At 46.3% G+C, this 15035-nt stretch overlaps 1 protein-coding gene across 3 annotated transcripts in view; it reads right to left on the minus strand.

Moving 5' to 3' along the window:
- Nucleotides 1-3291: 3291 nt before the first annotated feature.
- Nucleotides 3292-15035, minus strand: part of LOC140425594 (palmitoyltransferase ZDHHC3) — a 45777-nt gene continuing 34033 nt past the window's right edge. For 2 of the 3 annotated variants that reach the window (XM_072510071.1, XM_072510072.1), the window contains exon 7: nucleotides 3292-4555. In XM_072510071.1, coding sequence (XP_072366172.1) covers nucleotides 4343-4555 — 213 coding nt within the window. In that variant the 3' untranslated portion in view covers nucleotides 3292-4342. Of the gene's footprint in view, nucleotides 4556-7053; nucleotides 7120-15035 lie in introns of all 3 variants that reach the window. The other variant, XM_072510074.1, reaches the window with a different exon arrangement.

The raw sequence follows: 15035 nt of genomic DNA on the forward strand, positions 1-15035 counted from the left end.
TTCCACCAACCTTTGTGTCGTCTGCAAACTTACTAATCAGACCAGTCACATTTTCCTCCAAATCATTTATATATACTACAAACAGCAAAGGTCCCAACACTGATCCCTGTGGAACACCACTGGTCACAGCCCTCCAATTAGAAAAGCATCCCTCCATTGCTACCCTCTGCCTTCTATGGCCTAGCCAGTTCTGTATCCACCTTGCCAGTTCACCCCTGATCCCGTGTGACTTCACCTTTTGTACTGGTCTACCATGAGGGACCTTGTCAAAGGCCTTACTGAAGTCCATATAGACAACATCTACTGCCCTACCTGCATCAATCATCTTAGTGACCTCCTCGAAAAACTCTATCAAGTTAGTGAGACACGACCTCCCCTTCACAAAACCGTGCTGCCTCTCACTAATACGTCCATTTGCTTCCAAATGGGAGTAGATCCTGTCTCGAAGAATTCTCTCCAGTAATTTCCCTACCACTGAAGTAAGGCTCACCGGCCTGTAGTTCCCGGGATTATCCTTGCTACCCATCTTAAACAGAGGAACAACATTGGCTATTCTCCAGTCCTCCGGGACATCCCCTGAAGACAGCGAGGATCCAAAGATTTCTGTCAAGGCCTCAGCAATTTCCTCTCCAGCCTCCTTCAGTATTCTGGGGTAGATCCCATCAGGCCCTGGGGACTTATCTACCTTAATATTTTTTAAGACACCCAACACCTCGTCTTTTTGGATCACAATGTGACCCAGGCTATCTACACCCCCTTCTCCAGACTCAACATCTACCAATTCCTTCTCTTTGGTGAATACTGATGCAAAGTATTCATTTAGTACCTCGCCCATTTCCTCTGGCTCCACACATAGATTCCCTTGCCTATCCTTCAGTGGGCCAACCCTTTCCCTGGCTACCCTCTTGCTTTTTATGTACGTGTAAAAAGCCTTGGGATTTTCCTTAACCCTATTTGCCAATGACTTTTCATGACCCCTTCTAGCCCTCCTGACTCCTTGCTTAAGTTCCTTCCTACTTTCCTTATATGCCACACAGGCTTCGTCTGTTCCCAGCCTTTTAGCCCTGACAAATGCCTCCTTTTTCTTTTTGACGAGGCCTACAATATCACTCGTCATCCAAGGTTCCCGAAAATTGCCGTATTTATCTTTCTTCCTCACAGGAACATGCCTGTCCTGTATTCCTTTCAACTGACACTTGAAAGCCTCCCACATGTCAGATGTTGATTTGCCCTCAAACATCCGCCCCCAATCTATGTTCTTCAGTTCCCGCCTAATATTGTTATAATTAGCCTTCCCCCAATTTAGCACATTCATCCTCGGACCTCTCTTATCCTTGTCCACCAGTACTTTAAAACTTACTGAATTGTGGTCACTGTTACCGAAATGCTCCCCTACTGAAACATCTACCACCTGGCCGGGCTCATTCCCCAATACCAGGTCCAGTACCGCCCCTTCCCTAGTTGGACTGTTTACATATTGTTTTAAGAAGCCCTCCTGGATGCTCCTTACAAACTCCGCCCCGTCTAAGCCCCTGGCACTAAGTGAGTCCCAGTCAATATTGGGGAAGTTGAAGTCTCCCATCACCACAACCCTGTTGTTTTTACTCTTTTCCAAAATCTGTCTACCTATCTGCTCCTCTATCTCCCGCTGGCTGTTGGGAGGCCTGTAGTATACCCCCAACATTGTGACTGCACCCTTCTTATTCCTGATCTCTACCCATATAGCCTCACTGCCCTCTGAGGTGTCCTCTCGCAGTATAGCTGTGATATTCTCCCGAACAAGTAGCGCAACTCCGCCTCCCCTTTTACATCCCCCTCTATCCAGCCTGAAACATCTAAATCCTGGAACGTTTAGCTGCCAATCCTGCCCTTCCCTCAACCAGGTCTCTGAAATGGCAACAACATCATAGTTCCAAGTAGTAATCCAAGCTCTAAGTTCATCTGCCTTACCCGTAATGCTCCTTGCATTAAAACATATGCACTTCAGGCCACCAGACCCGCTGTGTTCAGCAACTTCTCCCCGTCTGCTCTGCCTCAGAGCCACACTGTCCCTATTCCCTAGTTCTCCCTCAATGCTCTCACCTTCTGACCTATTGCTCCCGTGCCCACCCCCCTGCCATACTAGTTTAAACCCTCCCGTGTGACACTAGCAAACCTCGCGGCCATTAGTTAGGCCCCATTTAGAATACTGTGAGCAATTTTGGGCCCCACACCTCAGGAAGGACCTACTGGCACTGGAGCGGGTCCAGCGGCGATTCACACGGATGATCCCAGGAATGGTCGGCCTAACATACGATGAACGTCTGAGGATCCTGGGATTATATTCATTGGAGTTTAGGAGGTTGAGGGGAGATCTAATAGAAACTTACAAGATAATGAATGGCTTAGATAGGGTGGATGTAGGGAAGTTGTTTCCATTAGCAGGGGAGACTAGGACCCAGGGGCACAGCCTTAGAATAAAAGGGAGTCACTTTAGAACAGAGATGAGGAGAAATTTCTTCAGCCAGAGAGTGGTGGGTCTGTGGAATTCATTGCCACAGAGGGCGGTGGAGGCCGGGACGTTGAGTGTCTTTAAGACAGAAGTTGATAAATTCTTGATTTCTCGAGGAATTAAGGGCTATGGAGAGAGAGTGGGTAAATGGAGTTGAAATCAGCCATGATTGAATGGCGGAGTGGACTCGACGGGCCGAATGGCCTTACTTCCGCTCCTATGTCTTATGGGCACAGTACTGCAGATGTGATCTGACCAGGGCTGAACTGAAAACGTTTAGCTGATTAATTACTGAGGCTTTCTCATAGAATCCCTACAGTGCAGAAGGAGGCCATTCAGCCCATCAAGCCTACACCGCCCCTCCTATAGAGCATCCCACCTAGGCCCACTCCCCTGCCTTATCCCTGTAACCCCATAACCCCCCCCTAACCTTTGGACACGATGGGGCAATTCAGCATGGCCCCCACCTTACCTGCACATCTTTGCGGGCGGAAACCGGAGCACCTGGAGGAAACCCACGCAGACACGGGGAGAACGTGCAAACTCCACACAGTCACCCAAGGCCGGAATTGAACCCGGATCCTTGACGCTGTGAGGCAGCAGTGCTAACCACTGTACCGCCCCTCAATTCCTCCAGGTGTGAATATAAAATGTGGTGAGAATCAAGTTAGTTGTTTTCTGGTAACAGACAATAACAAGGTTTGAAAAGATGAACCTCAGCAACCTCGTCAATGCGAGCAGCAACCTGCAAAAGGCTCATTCTTGAATACTCGCCTGAACAAATGCGTTGTGGCTAACACTTCTTTAAAAACAAAGGATGTTGTTTAATTTATACAATGTGCAGACATACATTTGGGTTACACAAAACATACAGCTGCATAAGGTCCACTTTATTATACCGTTAGAAGCATGAAATACTTTGGATTGGTTCCAGAAGAAATGAATGTCAACTTAAGACATGGAGTAATGTAACAAAATTGGGACTTTCAGTTGTCGAAAGGGGCAAATCTTGCTCAATTGTTTAAAGCACAAGTTGCCTACAAAAAGAAAATACGGTTTAATTGATAGGTGTTGTGCCTTTCGTCATTGATGCAGTAAAAGTTCCTTTAAACATGGAAATCTTGATGCGTCATCCTTTCAGCTAATAACTGGTAGTTTGAACTTCTGTTTAAAATGGTCTCCGTGGGGATTGTTTTGGTAAAGCCACTTTTTAGGGTTCACCATCATGGTGCTCGGTGCACATTTGATGAAGGGAAAGTGCAAAGTCTCGCAGAGCACATTGGTCCAAATCCATTCGCTACTGGGAATGAACGCTGCTAAAGAAGAAGTGATTAAAGTTTTGCAAGCAACGAGGACCAACTAACTAGCTGGGCACTCGACTGCAGCGCTCGATAGAGTTTAGGCACCATGCCCTCAATAGTTCAACAAAAGTGGCTGCACCCATGAGCCCAGTGACACTGGAGATCACGGAGCACATTCGCCCGTCTGTCCGATCCAAACTTGCTGCCCACAGGAGGAGAGAACGCAGGTTCAAATTATATTTTTTACAAAACTCCACACAAATAATACAGAAACATTTTACAAGCCAATAGCTTCCAATGTTATTTGTCAAACGCCCCCCCAAGTATATTTGTTTTGCTCGAGAACGTTAGACATTTTATCAACACTGAATAGTACTCAATAATGATGCCCAGACATACGGAAGCATTTCTTATTAGCTGCATCTACACACGTCACTCCGTTGGAATCTGTCACTGGTCCCGTGAGTGATTTTGATTTTAAAAATATGTTCAGCAAATTGACAAAGCCTTTCACCCTGTTCGAGAGCAAGTGCGGCATTTAAATAGCACCTCAGTATTGCTGCTCAGTCAATGCTTCTGTGACATCTTCCTTTATCATTTCGAAGTCATTTGTGTTAACTCCCTGGTCCATCTTCTTGCATTGCAGACCAGAGAATGGGTTGAACCAGCTCAAGGAGAAGTTCCCATCAAACGCCGCCTTCATTCCTTCCCATCCCAGTTTCTTCTCCCAGGTGGGCGTTGTATTTTTGAGACGCTCAATGCCCTAGAAACAATTATGGCAACACAATGTAACGGCTGCAGTGAAATCAGTTCAAATGTCAATAATAACCACCAGAAGATAAATCATGACTCATTAGGGCAGATGCAAGAATGCCAAATTTCAAAGGAAGCAACAATTTATACCGCACGAGAAAAGCATACGGATAAGACTGCACGCAGTGAGGAGCGGCATGGCAGCACAGTGGTTAGCACGGCTGCCTCACAGCATCAGGGAAGATTGTTCGATTCCAGCCTTGGGTGACAGTCTATGTGAAGTTTGCACATTCTCCCCTTGTCTGTTTGGGTTTCCTCTGGGTGTTCCGGTTTCCTCCCACATTCCAAAGATGTGCAGGTTAATTGGATTGGCCATGGTAAATTGCCCCTTAGTGTCCAAAGATATGCAGGTTAGGTTAGGTTAAAGGGTGAGGGAGTGGGCCTCGGTAGGGTGCTCCTTCAGATGGTCGGTGCAGACTCGATGGGCCGAATGGCCTTCTTCGTCATTGTAGGGATTCTATGAGTGTAAGTCATTGCTCCCTTTGAAATTTGATATTCTTGCATCTGTCACAATGAGGGTGTTCCTCTTTTCTCAACAATACCACCAAGCGACTATTAATTATGACAAAATTCCTTCATTAGATTATAAACGGGAACCCACCACAAAAGGATTTTCTTCATCTGAAGAACCTTTGGAAATTTTGAAATGTGTCTACGATCTTTGTGGTGGAAGGTTTCAAACATGTCCATGGGAATATCCTTGAGCTTTTCAGAGGAGTTTTATTCTACTTTCACTGACAGACAAGAGAAAGCCAAGCCCTTCTTTCTCTGTCCCTTATCGACGCGTCTCTATGCTGGAGTAAATATTTCACTGCATTAAGAATATCAACAGCTGTGGGCCCCCACGATAAACTGATGCACTCAATCTCAGGCCAACTAGCTTTAAATTAATCATTCCATTTAATCTGCTAAAATCGGTCAGTTTTATATTGAAAAATAAACCTATTTGCACATATTATTATAATAGGGGCGGTCCTCCCAAAAAACGACGCGGTGTTATTTCAGGCAGGAAAACCAGTGAGAATCCCGCCGGATCTTCCCATCGCAATCCACCCACGCATTTGGAGCTTGGGGAGCTCCTCACTGAATCATCCCACACTTGGTCCCCACTCAGGTGCTAGCATGACCTGGTTCTCAAGAGAAACAGGGCACCCCGATCTCAAAGTTGAAGATCCTCCTTCCTCTCCCCCACAGCAACAGACATCTCGACTCCCCACAAACATGGAAAACACCCCCAACCCTTGACCCCACAGAGGCAACCTCCGCCCTCCATTACTAAACGAACCAGGTAAACCCACCATACAGACATGAGGGTGACTTCCCCACCCCATACATTGTCGCCTACATCGGGACATCCCAACCCCTCCCCACCCAAGTGAGGTCTCCAGGGCCCCCTTTAAGGCGCCCTACATGCATCCTTCAGAACTCCCTGTCTCTCCTTCAGGCCACCCCCCCTCAATTATCCCCTCCTCTTCAGAACTCCGTGTCTCCCCCGTGTCCCCCCCCCATTCATAGCCATGACCCCTCTCAGCCCAACCCCATGGCAGTGACCCCGCGCACCCTGGCACTGCCAGGTCTGGCCCTGCCCTGCCTTGTCCCCAACTATCCTGGTGCCCTAATGGTCTCCAGGCCCACCCCTGCCCCCTGGCGGCCGGGGGGGGGGGCGGGGGGGGGGGGTTCCCGGGAGGCGGCAGACTCTGGTTTTGAATGGGCTGAACATACATTAATGAGTTTAAAGACCAGTTTAGGGGACTCTCCCGCTATTCTCCAGGAATAAAGGGAGGTGTGCCGGGCGCAACGCAGGAGGGGAGAATCGTACCCAGTTCTTAAAGGGAGTGATTTCTTTAGATTTACCAATCCTAACTATTGGCAGTAATGTTTTAATGCCTGAGAATCCGTAGTGAAAGGCTTAAGTGAGAGGAAAGTGCTACTTTCAATTTGTAGAATCATAGAATGGTCACAGCACGCAAGGAGGGCATTTGGTCCATCAGTTCATGCTGGCTCATCCTACTCACTGGCTGTTTCCCTGTCACTCAATTTCCTTAAAGTCTTGAATCTGAAGCATTGGTATCCTCTTACAATACTTCATAGATCCACTTCATACCCACCTCAAAACTGAAAAAACAGAATAAACAAGTTACCACGGCACATTCCTCCTGGTTTGGGATTTCTGTAAAATTGGATTGGAACACTGGACTACACACTTAGCAAGAGGTTAATTCTCATTGACGCACTTCTCCAGCCTACTGAATAATGGTTCCTTCCGGCAAACATCCGAGATGTGGACACACCTCCACGTTTTGCAGCAAGGACGTCGGGTCCTTAAAAACTGTCAGAAAGCCCCAGTTCCCTCTGCGATTATTACGTCAAGAACAACCCAACTCCAGAGGACAAGGAACATGCAATTAAATGATTCAGATGGACATTTCACATATGTAGGACATATACCTGGCTCATTAAAGGTCAAATATCATAAAGGTTTTGTGCAGATACCATCGCTATTCCCGTGAAAGGCTGCATTGTTAGAAGACAAGAAAAAAAAAGTCAGAGTTAGTTAAAGAGGGGAAAACAAGGACTAGGTGAGAAACAGAGACAACAGTTTTTATTCAGCTGGGCTGACACTATCAAAGGGATGGTTAGATTATGCATCAGCATTAAAGATCAGTGAAAATGAGCAATAAATCCATAAGACTGGTCCAATGTTTCCTATTCTTTATCAGCACGGCCAACTGCTCACCTAAAGTGCTTTCCTTCACTCTCTGCTCCAGTGATGGACAACTTAGGCTGGTGAGGGGGCCGCAGGAGTGGTCCTCCTTCATCGCAGTGGGCCGCAAGGTTGAAATTAGGGCTTGTTCATTAACCATGACCCCCATGAATAAGATTAAATACATTTAATACACGCCAAATATTTCCATCAAGTGATACAAAATGCAGAATTATTTACATATTAATAGAACTGTCAACTTCAAATGGTAAAAACAAAAATATTTATGCTTGATTGGACGCAGAGTGAGATGAGCATGGCTCTCGCATAGTCAATGTTGTGAGCAATCAGCACTCACCTCACCCGCCCTCGCTTTACGCGCAGATCACTTCAGTCATACTGGTCTGAAGAAAATCTCCGCAGATGGAAAGCAGCGAAATGTGGCGCCCCTGCACGTGGGCAACGGTCAACAAAATGTCTGGTGGGCCGCATGTGGACCCCGGATACAGGCTGCCCACCACTACTCTGCTGCTTCAGTTACCTCAACGATTCCGTCACCTCACCTAAAATCACACTGGAGGCCATTCAGCCCATTGTGCTGAATCCATCTCTTTTGAAAGAGCTGTGCAAGTCTCACTCCCCTGCTGCTGTTGCGTGGCTCTGCAGATTTCTCCTTATTAAACAGGTACATCCAATTCCTCTTTGGCAGTTACTGTTGAAGCTCACCACGTGAAACAAAAAAATCCTCATCTCCCCTCTACACCTTTTGCCAATTAGCTTCAAATCTCCTGGTAGAGCTGCAGGTTCTCACATCTACCTGGTAAGAGCACTTTTGAACACCTGTACCAAATTTACCCTTAACCTGAGGAATTTTAGAACAATAAATGTCATCTCTTTCAATAGGAATGGGCCCACTGTAAATGGCAAGTGGGCCAAGGACACCTTCAGCAAATTGGGCAGTGAGTGCAAGGCTAAGATTTCCATTGAATTACTTCCTCGAACATAAATGATTAAAATTGTGTCTCTTTTCTCCGCTCCCTTAAGTCCAAGGGGTGCAAACTTGAAAGAATATGGTGAACAACCACTTTAGCAATCCATTGGTTGATCCATTTGAAACACTATTGGGTCCTCCTCTTCTCTGCCCCAAACAGCCCACTAGTCCAGGATCGTCCTCGGATGCAAAGAAAACACCCAGCTTCTTTTCTCTGCTGTAAACCATCTACTTAGGGCCCTCTCACACACAGTCCGTAGAACAATGGAATCCCTAAAGTGCAGGAGGCCCATCCAGTCCGTACCAACCCTCTGAAAGAACAATGTACCCAACTCCCCTGCCCTATCCCCATAATACCCTAACCCCACCTAACTTGCACATCCCTGGACACTAAGGGAGAAATGTTATCATGGACACTCCGCCTAACCCGCACATATTTGGACTGCAGGAAGAAACCGGAGCACCCAAGCAAACCCATGCAGTCACGGGGAGAATGTGCAAACTCCACACAGTCAACAGAGGCTGGAATCGAACCTGGATCCCTGGCGCTGTGGGGCAGCAGTGCTAACCACTGTCCCACTCTTGTCTCCTCCATCCTCACCTCCAACAAGAAAGGGTGAGGAACTCATAGACCTCTTGGTCACTAAGATTGACACAATCCCATCAGCTGCCCTGCTGGGCCCCATCCTCCCATGCAGGAAGCAGGCTGAAATAGTTTTCACTAATCTAGTTGGCGTGAGTGTCTCATAGTCCATGGCACCTCCAATACACATCTGATCAATTTTTCACCAGGTAATTATCCAGCTCTCTTCCATTTACTGATGCACATCGGCTTCCAACACCTGTGGCTCATTGGATAGCACACTCGCCTCGGAGTCAAATGGTTGTGGGTTCAATTCCTATCCTGAATTTAAGCACAAACTCTCGGCTGGCACTCTAGTGCTACGCTGAGGGAGTGCTGCACTGTATTTTGAATGAGACATTAAACCCAGACCCTGTCTGCCCTCTCAGGTCGATGTGAAAGATCCCACGGTCACTGTTGTGAAAAAGAGCAGCAAAATTATCCCCAGAGACCTGGCCAATATTTATCCCTTAATCGATATCACTAAAGGAGATTATCTGGACATATTAATGTTGCCATTTGGGAGAGCTTGCTGTGTGGAGATTAGCAGCTGAAATTCCAACATTGCAACAATGACTACACTTCAAAAATGCTTTGGGATATCCTGTGGTCAGAAAGGGTGCTATATAAATGCAAGTCTTTCTTTTTCAGTTCATTGCATACACACACTACACTCTAAATAAATATTAACCGCACCTTGCTCTCAAAAAATAATCAGATGTTACAAGGACAGCGACAGCAAAAAGCTATGGTGTGCTTTTAAAATCGATAGATTTATCTACTGATGTCATTTCCCATTGCCCTCTAAGGTGTAAGTTACTGCTGAGACCATCGCGCTCATTAAAGTTTGCAGAATCTGGGACGCTAAGCATTTTTATGATTATCTTGCCTCTGTCCTTCAGGATCCTGAATATTTCTATTTGGTCAGCTCCCTCCAGAGTAAAATGACCAACTTCTGCAGCCTCTCACTATGCGTAGCTGGCTAGCACAATAACTTGTATATACGCACAGAGTATCACAAGTGAAAACAAACAGGGAAGCCTTGGAGCGAGAGATAAAGAATCAGAATCGGTGGAAAGTGAGGATCAAAGGGGCGATTAAAGCAGCGAAGATTCCGGACCATTGGATCCAGACAGCTGAAGGCACTGGTCAGCCTTACGGGGTGGGATTGGGGATTATAAGGTCAGATGGAGCAGGCTGTAGAAAAGAGTGGCCACACTTTGGATAAATTGGGAGTTGTGGAGTGGGGAAAATGAGAGGGCAGAATTGAGGACACGGAAATGATCAAATCCATAGCTGATCAAAGTGGATGGAAATAAGTGATTTTTGGTGATGGATAAAGAATGTGGCGTTAGAAGCTCAGTAAAGGGTTAAAGTGGCCACGAAGCATTTGCACTGTCTGCTTCAGTCTCGAGTGAGTGGCTGGGGAGGGAGATGTAATCAGTGAACGAGAAACGAAGGGCGGGGTTCCCTGTCCCGCCGCACCAGATTTCCGGTTCAGCACGCCGTCGGGATTCTCCATTTCGCCAGCTGGTCAATGGGGTTTGTGGGGGTGAGACACACGCAGACACGGGGAGAATGTGTAAACTCCACACGGACAGTGACCCGGGGCCGGGATCGACCCCGGGTCCTCAGCACTGTGAGGCAGCAGTGCTAACCACTGCGCCACCATGCCACCCAACCCAACTGCATACTGTGATGTTTACAAGGAAAGGACACAAAGAACCCTTTGAATACCAACATTTACTCATCCCCTGCATTTAAAAAAAACTGCTTTATCCATTCTTTCGGCCAAAGTGGGTAATTTGACGCTTCCCCGACTTGTACTCCACCTGCTTCCTTCTTGCCCAATCCTGGACCGTATCGCTTTGTAACCTCTCGATCATCCTCAACTTTCCCATCTATCTTTTCATTGCCAGGAAATTTGGTCAAGTTACACATAGGAGCCTCAACACATTTCGCCTGCTGTTTCCGCCACTATCCTGGCTCAATTAGGGCGAGATAGCGGAGGAAAATCCAGAGAGTGCTGCCGGCTAACATAGCTGTCCATCAATTGACCCGCCACAATACAAATGAGCGTTCTGCAACTTTCATTCCTGTTGCTATTAGTCATCAAACAGACTGACACATGAAAAGACTTCCCCGAGTTACAGGTTCTAATCGCTGGCTTTGGAAGCAGACCAAGGCAGGCCAGCAGCACGGTTCAATTCCCGTACCAGCCTCCCCGAACAGGCGCCGGAATGTGGCGACTAGGGGCTTTTCACGGCAACTTCATTTGAAGCCTACTGGTGACAATAAGCGATTTTCATTTCATTTCATTTCCACAGCTGCCTAGTACTTTCCCGATTGGAAAACGGTGTTGAAAAATCAAATACTTATTTTAACCTTACTGCCAGTTACAAAATGACGCCTACGCAAGTTGCAAAACCATCTGCGAGAAACTGCTCTTGCATCATTATGTTCAGGTCAGTATCCAACAACCATCTCGCTGTGACATTTATAACGCCTGATGAGAAGTCCAACATCACTCAATAACTGGAATAGCAGCGAACACAGCAGGAAGGCAAACGATTTTCAGAAGCTCTCAACGTCAACCTACCTGTCGGGGATCTGCACACGGCAGTAGGTTGCAGAGAAATATTTAGCAGATAATCCTGCTGTGATCATCTGTTTTCTACGGACAGCAGGAATAGAGGAAAACAGACATGGATTCGGCTTTTAAGAAATCCAGGCACAGTTTGAGTTGAAAACAATTTAGCATCGTGGTGAGAATGAAACGATGTGTTAGAAGCGACCTCTACATCTTGATTTTTGTTTGCAAGATTCTACCGCAGTGAAATGGCCTGGAGGTTTTGCTTCTCACAACTTGCCCTGAAGCTCCATTGTGAAAGACAGTGCTATTTTGGAGCAGGTAATGAAAGAGATGGATTTGTCAAGGAGGAATGTTGACATCTGAAATGTTTGCACAGGGAGGATGTCTAAGATGTTTCACATGCACTGCAAAAGTTTCAAACATCAGAAAAGGCACAAGATGGAAAGAAATGTGGATCTGTGGGTGGTGCAAATCACGCTAAGGAGATCCTGTGGCTCTACATTGCGACACAGAGGGATTGCCGTACTGTTGGAGGAGACGACCTTCGAATGAAAGATTAAACACTAGGCCTCACCTGCCCTCAGGTGGATGTGTAGGATCCCAATAGCACTTCTGCGAAGGAGAGCGGGAGAGTTTGTCCTGGTGTCCTGACCAATATTTACCCACATCACCTGTGAAGCTATGCTTTATATTGAAAATGACAAATTTATTTCCTGGATGAAGCTCCTTTTTGGATTTTAAAAAGATCGAAGCAATATTTCAGTGATTTGAAACTCAGTTTTAAGATGGCTTTATATTTGCATCACTGTATATGACACTTCCAAAGCCATTAAATGGAGTCAGCCTATTTAAGAAAACCATATCACAGACATTTACCCTGAAGTGTAAATGAACCACATCTCCCCAACAATTCACAGGCTACCCAGACGCAACCCTGTGGGGAATACGCATTAGACGTAATCATGACAGGCAAGGGCTCTGGTTGAGGGAAGGATTCACTCAGCTGTAACATAATCAAGTTGAAATTTTGAATCCACTAGCCACGACCATATTCGGATCACAAGTCAGTTGATGAGGGAGAATCGTGTGACAAGTCAGTTAACCACCGCTTGCGTTTTCGGAAACTGCTTGCTCCAAGATCAGACAGAATCAGAAAAGATAAATTGTCAAGGTCTGTGTGAGCCCCCTCCTCTCGCCGTCCAACTTGCAGGATTGAGCCTCATCTGTTGTTTGACTGTCCACACGTGGCAAGGAGAGATTTTGTTGCTTTAAAATAAATTATCCCAGCAGTTGCTGTCCCCGGAAGATATATCGAACACCGATATCTTTAAGTTGCCTCAACTTCAAATCCTGAGGGGCCACCAAGGTCAGATCCAACCAAGTCATCAGTCTGCAAGGTCTATATAACTGCAATCTTTATTGGACTTGAATCACTTGATCTACCCTCCTATTTTGCTATTTCTTGTGTGCAAACCTAAATGCATGTGCCTGTGAAAGTTATTCTTTTCTTAGACTCGTTTAAGTACAATAAATACTATCCTTTTTTAATCTAACAAGGAAACTGGTCTTTATTACAGTCACAGCACAAACAGTTAAACTTAGTGGATTAGCAAACATATCATTTAGAAACACCCCTTTGTGGTTAAACAAGGGAGGGGGGGGGGGGGGGGGGAAAGAGAGAAAGAGAAGTGGGGAGCCATTCAATTCCTCCTCATCTGATCATAGTGAGCACTTTAAAAAAAAGTGGAGAAAAGAGGGAGAGAGAGATTTCCAAAATCTCAGCCAGCTTTGTGCTGCCACCAAGCGCGAGTTTTGGTGGATAGTCAACAAGAGGGGCAGCATGGCCAAACATAATCATCACGTGCTCACCTGTCCACTCTTTCAGCAGTGGTCTCGGAATAGAGGTCAGGAATTTAAAATATAGCTGGATTTGACAGTCACTAAGCCAGGAATACAAGGGATATTTAAAGGGCACCAAGAGGCTAGATTTACTCCATACCTCACCAAATTTAATGCCCTGGTGCTTAGTTATTATAAACCCACAGAGCTGAGACAAACCACCCTAATGCAAAGTGATAACAGACAGCATCAAAACGTTCATGTGATTTTGATTGCAAGTGGTTCAGGAATTGTGCCAGTATTCTTGCAAACGAACTTGTATCGCAACCGGAGAAGCAAATTTATCAACCTGTTGTAGATGTTGATCCAAGCAGGCAGCATAGATGAGGGCAAACTGTCGCAAAAGACATCAGCTTGCTCGTGGCCAGGCCAGGCTGGCAGACGTGACAAACACTGCTGGTAGGAGCTCCGATTGCCAGCATTCCTATTCTAAATTACCATTCAACCTGCCCTTCCCAAAGGAACAAGGCACTGTGCTGTGGGCATTTATCATGAGGACATTGGCCCTCTACAAAAATCCTCACGTTTAGTGCTTCGGGTTTATGAGGCAGTCGTTGGTCGAAAATAACCTAAGCTGCAGCCACCTTGACACCGACAAAGCATTGTGTAAACCGATACAGACCTAGACACAGCCGGTGTCAACCACACGACTGCAAAACCGCCAGAGCAAGTTAAGATTAGCTAGTGTAGAATAAATTGCATTCCAATAGACGATAGATCGGTAGTTAAGAGATACATCGCATGAGTAAGGAGCATCCAAGTTGAATAGGCCTGAGCAAGGTTACCACGGCTACAGGAGTGGGAAAAGTACGGAGCAGAGCAACCTTGAAGAGACAAGGCTTAATGTGCATCGTATAAAACCAGACAAAGTTCTGCTGTTTTTGGACAAAGTAACATAATGGTGCTTTGTTTACCAACGCACCCTATGGCCAAAGGGAGGTTATAGAAATACACAAAGTACACTGGTGACAGATGGAGTGCTGAAAACAAAGACACCTGAACTTCAATTCAATGCTTCACCTATCAGGCTGGCTACATGCAGGTAGTGGGATTGCCAATCGCTCGTGTTCAACATGATTTTTTTTTTATAAATGTTTTATTGAAATTTTTTTCCCAAACAACAATTCTTCCCCTCTTACAAAGCAAACGCAACAATAATACAGAAATTTTAAACAATACACAAGTAACAAAACCCCTTTATCTTTGACCTAAACTAAACCCCCCCCCTCCCCCTGGGTTGCTGCTGCTGGTCATCTGTCTTCCCTCTAACGTTCCCCTAGGTAGTCGAGAAATGGCTGCCACCGCCTGGTGAACCCTTGAGCCGATCCTCTCAGGGCAAACTTTATCTGCTCCAGTTTAATGAACCCCGCCATATCATTTACCCAGGCCTCCAGTCCGGGGGGGTTTCGCCTCCTTCCACATGAGTAGGATCCTGCGCCGGGCTACTAGGGACGCAAAGGCCACAACGTCGGCCTCTTCCGCAACTCCAAATAGAGCTAACCCCCAGCCTGGTTTGACCCGGGCCTTCACCACCTGCGAAATCACTCCCGTCACTCCCTTCCAATACCCTTCCAGTGCCGGGCATGCCCAAAACATATGTGCGTGGTTTGCCGGGCTCCCG

The sequence above is a fragment of the Scyliorhinus torazame genome, chromosome 6, assembly GCF_047496885.1.
Source record: "Scyliorhinus torazame isolate Kashiwa2021f chromosome 6, sScyTor2.1, whole genome shotgun sequence".
Classification (NCBI taxonomy): domain Eukaryota; kingdom Metazoa; phylum Chordata; class Chondrichthyes; order Carcharhiniformes; family Scyliorhinidae; genus Scyliorhinus; species Scyliorhinus torazame.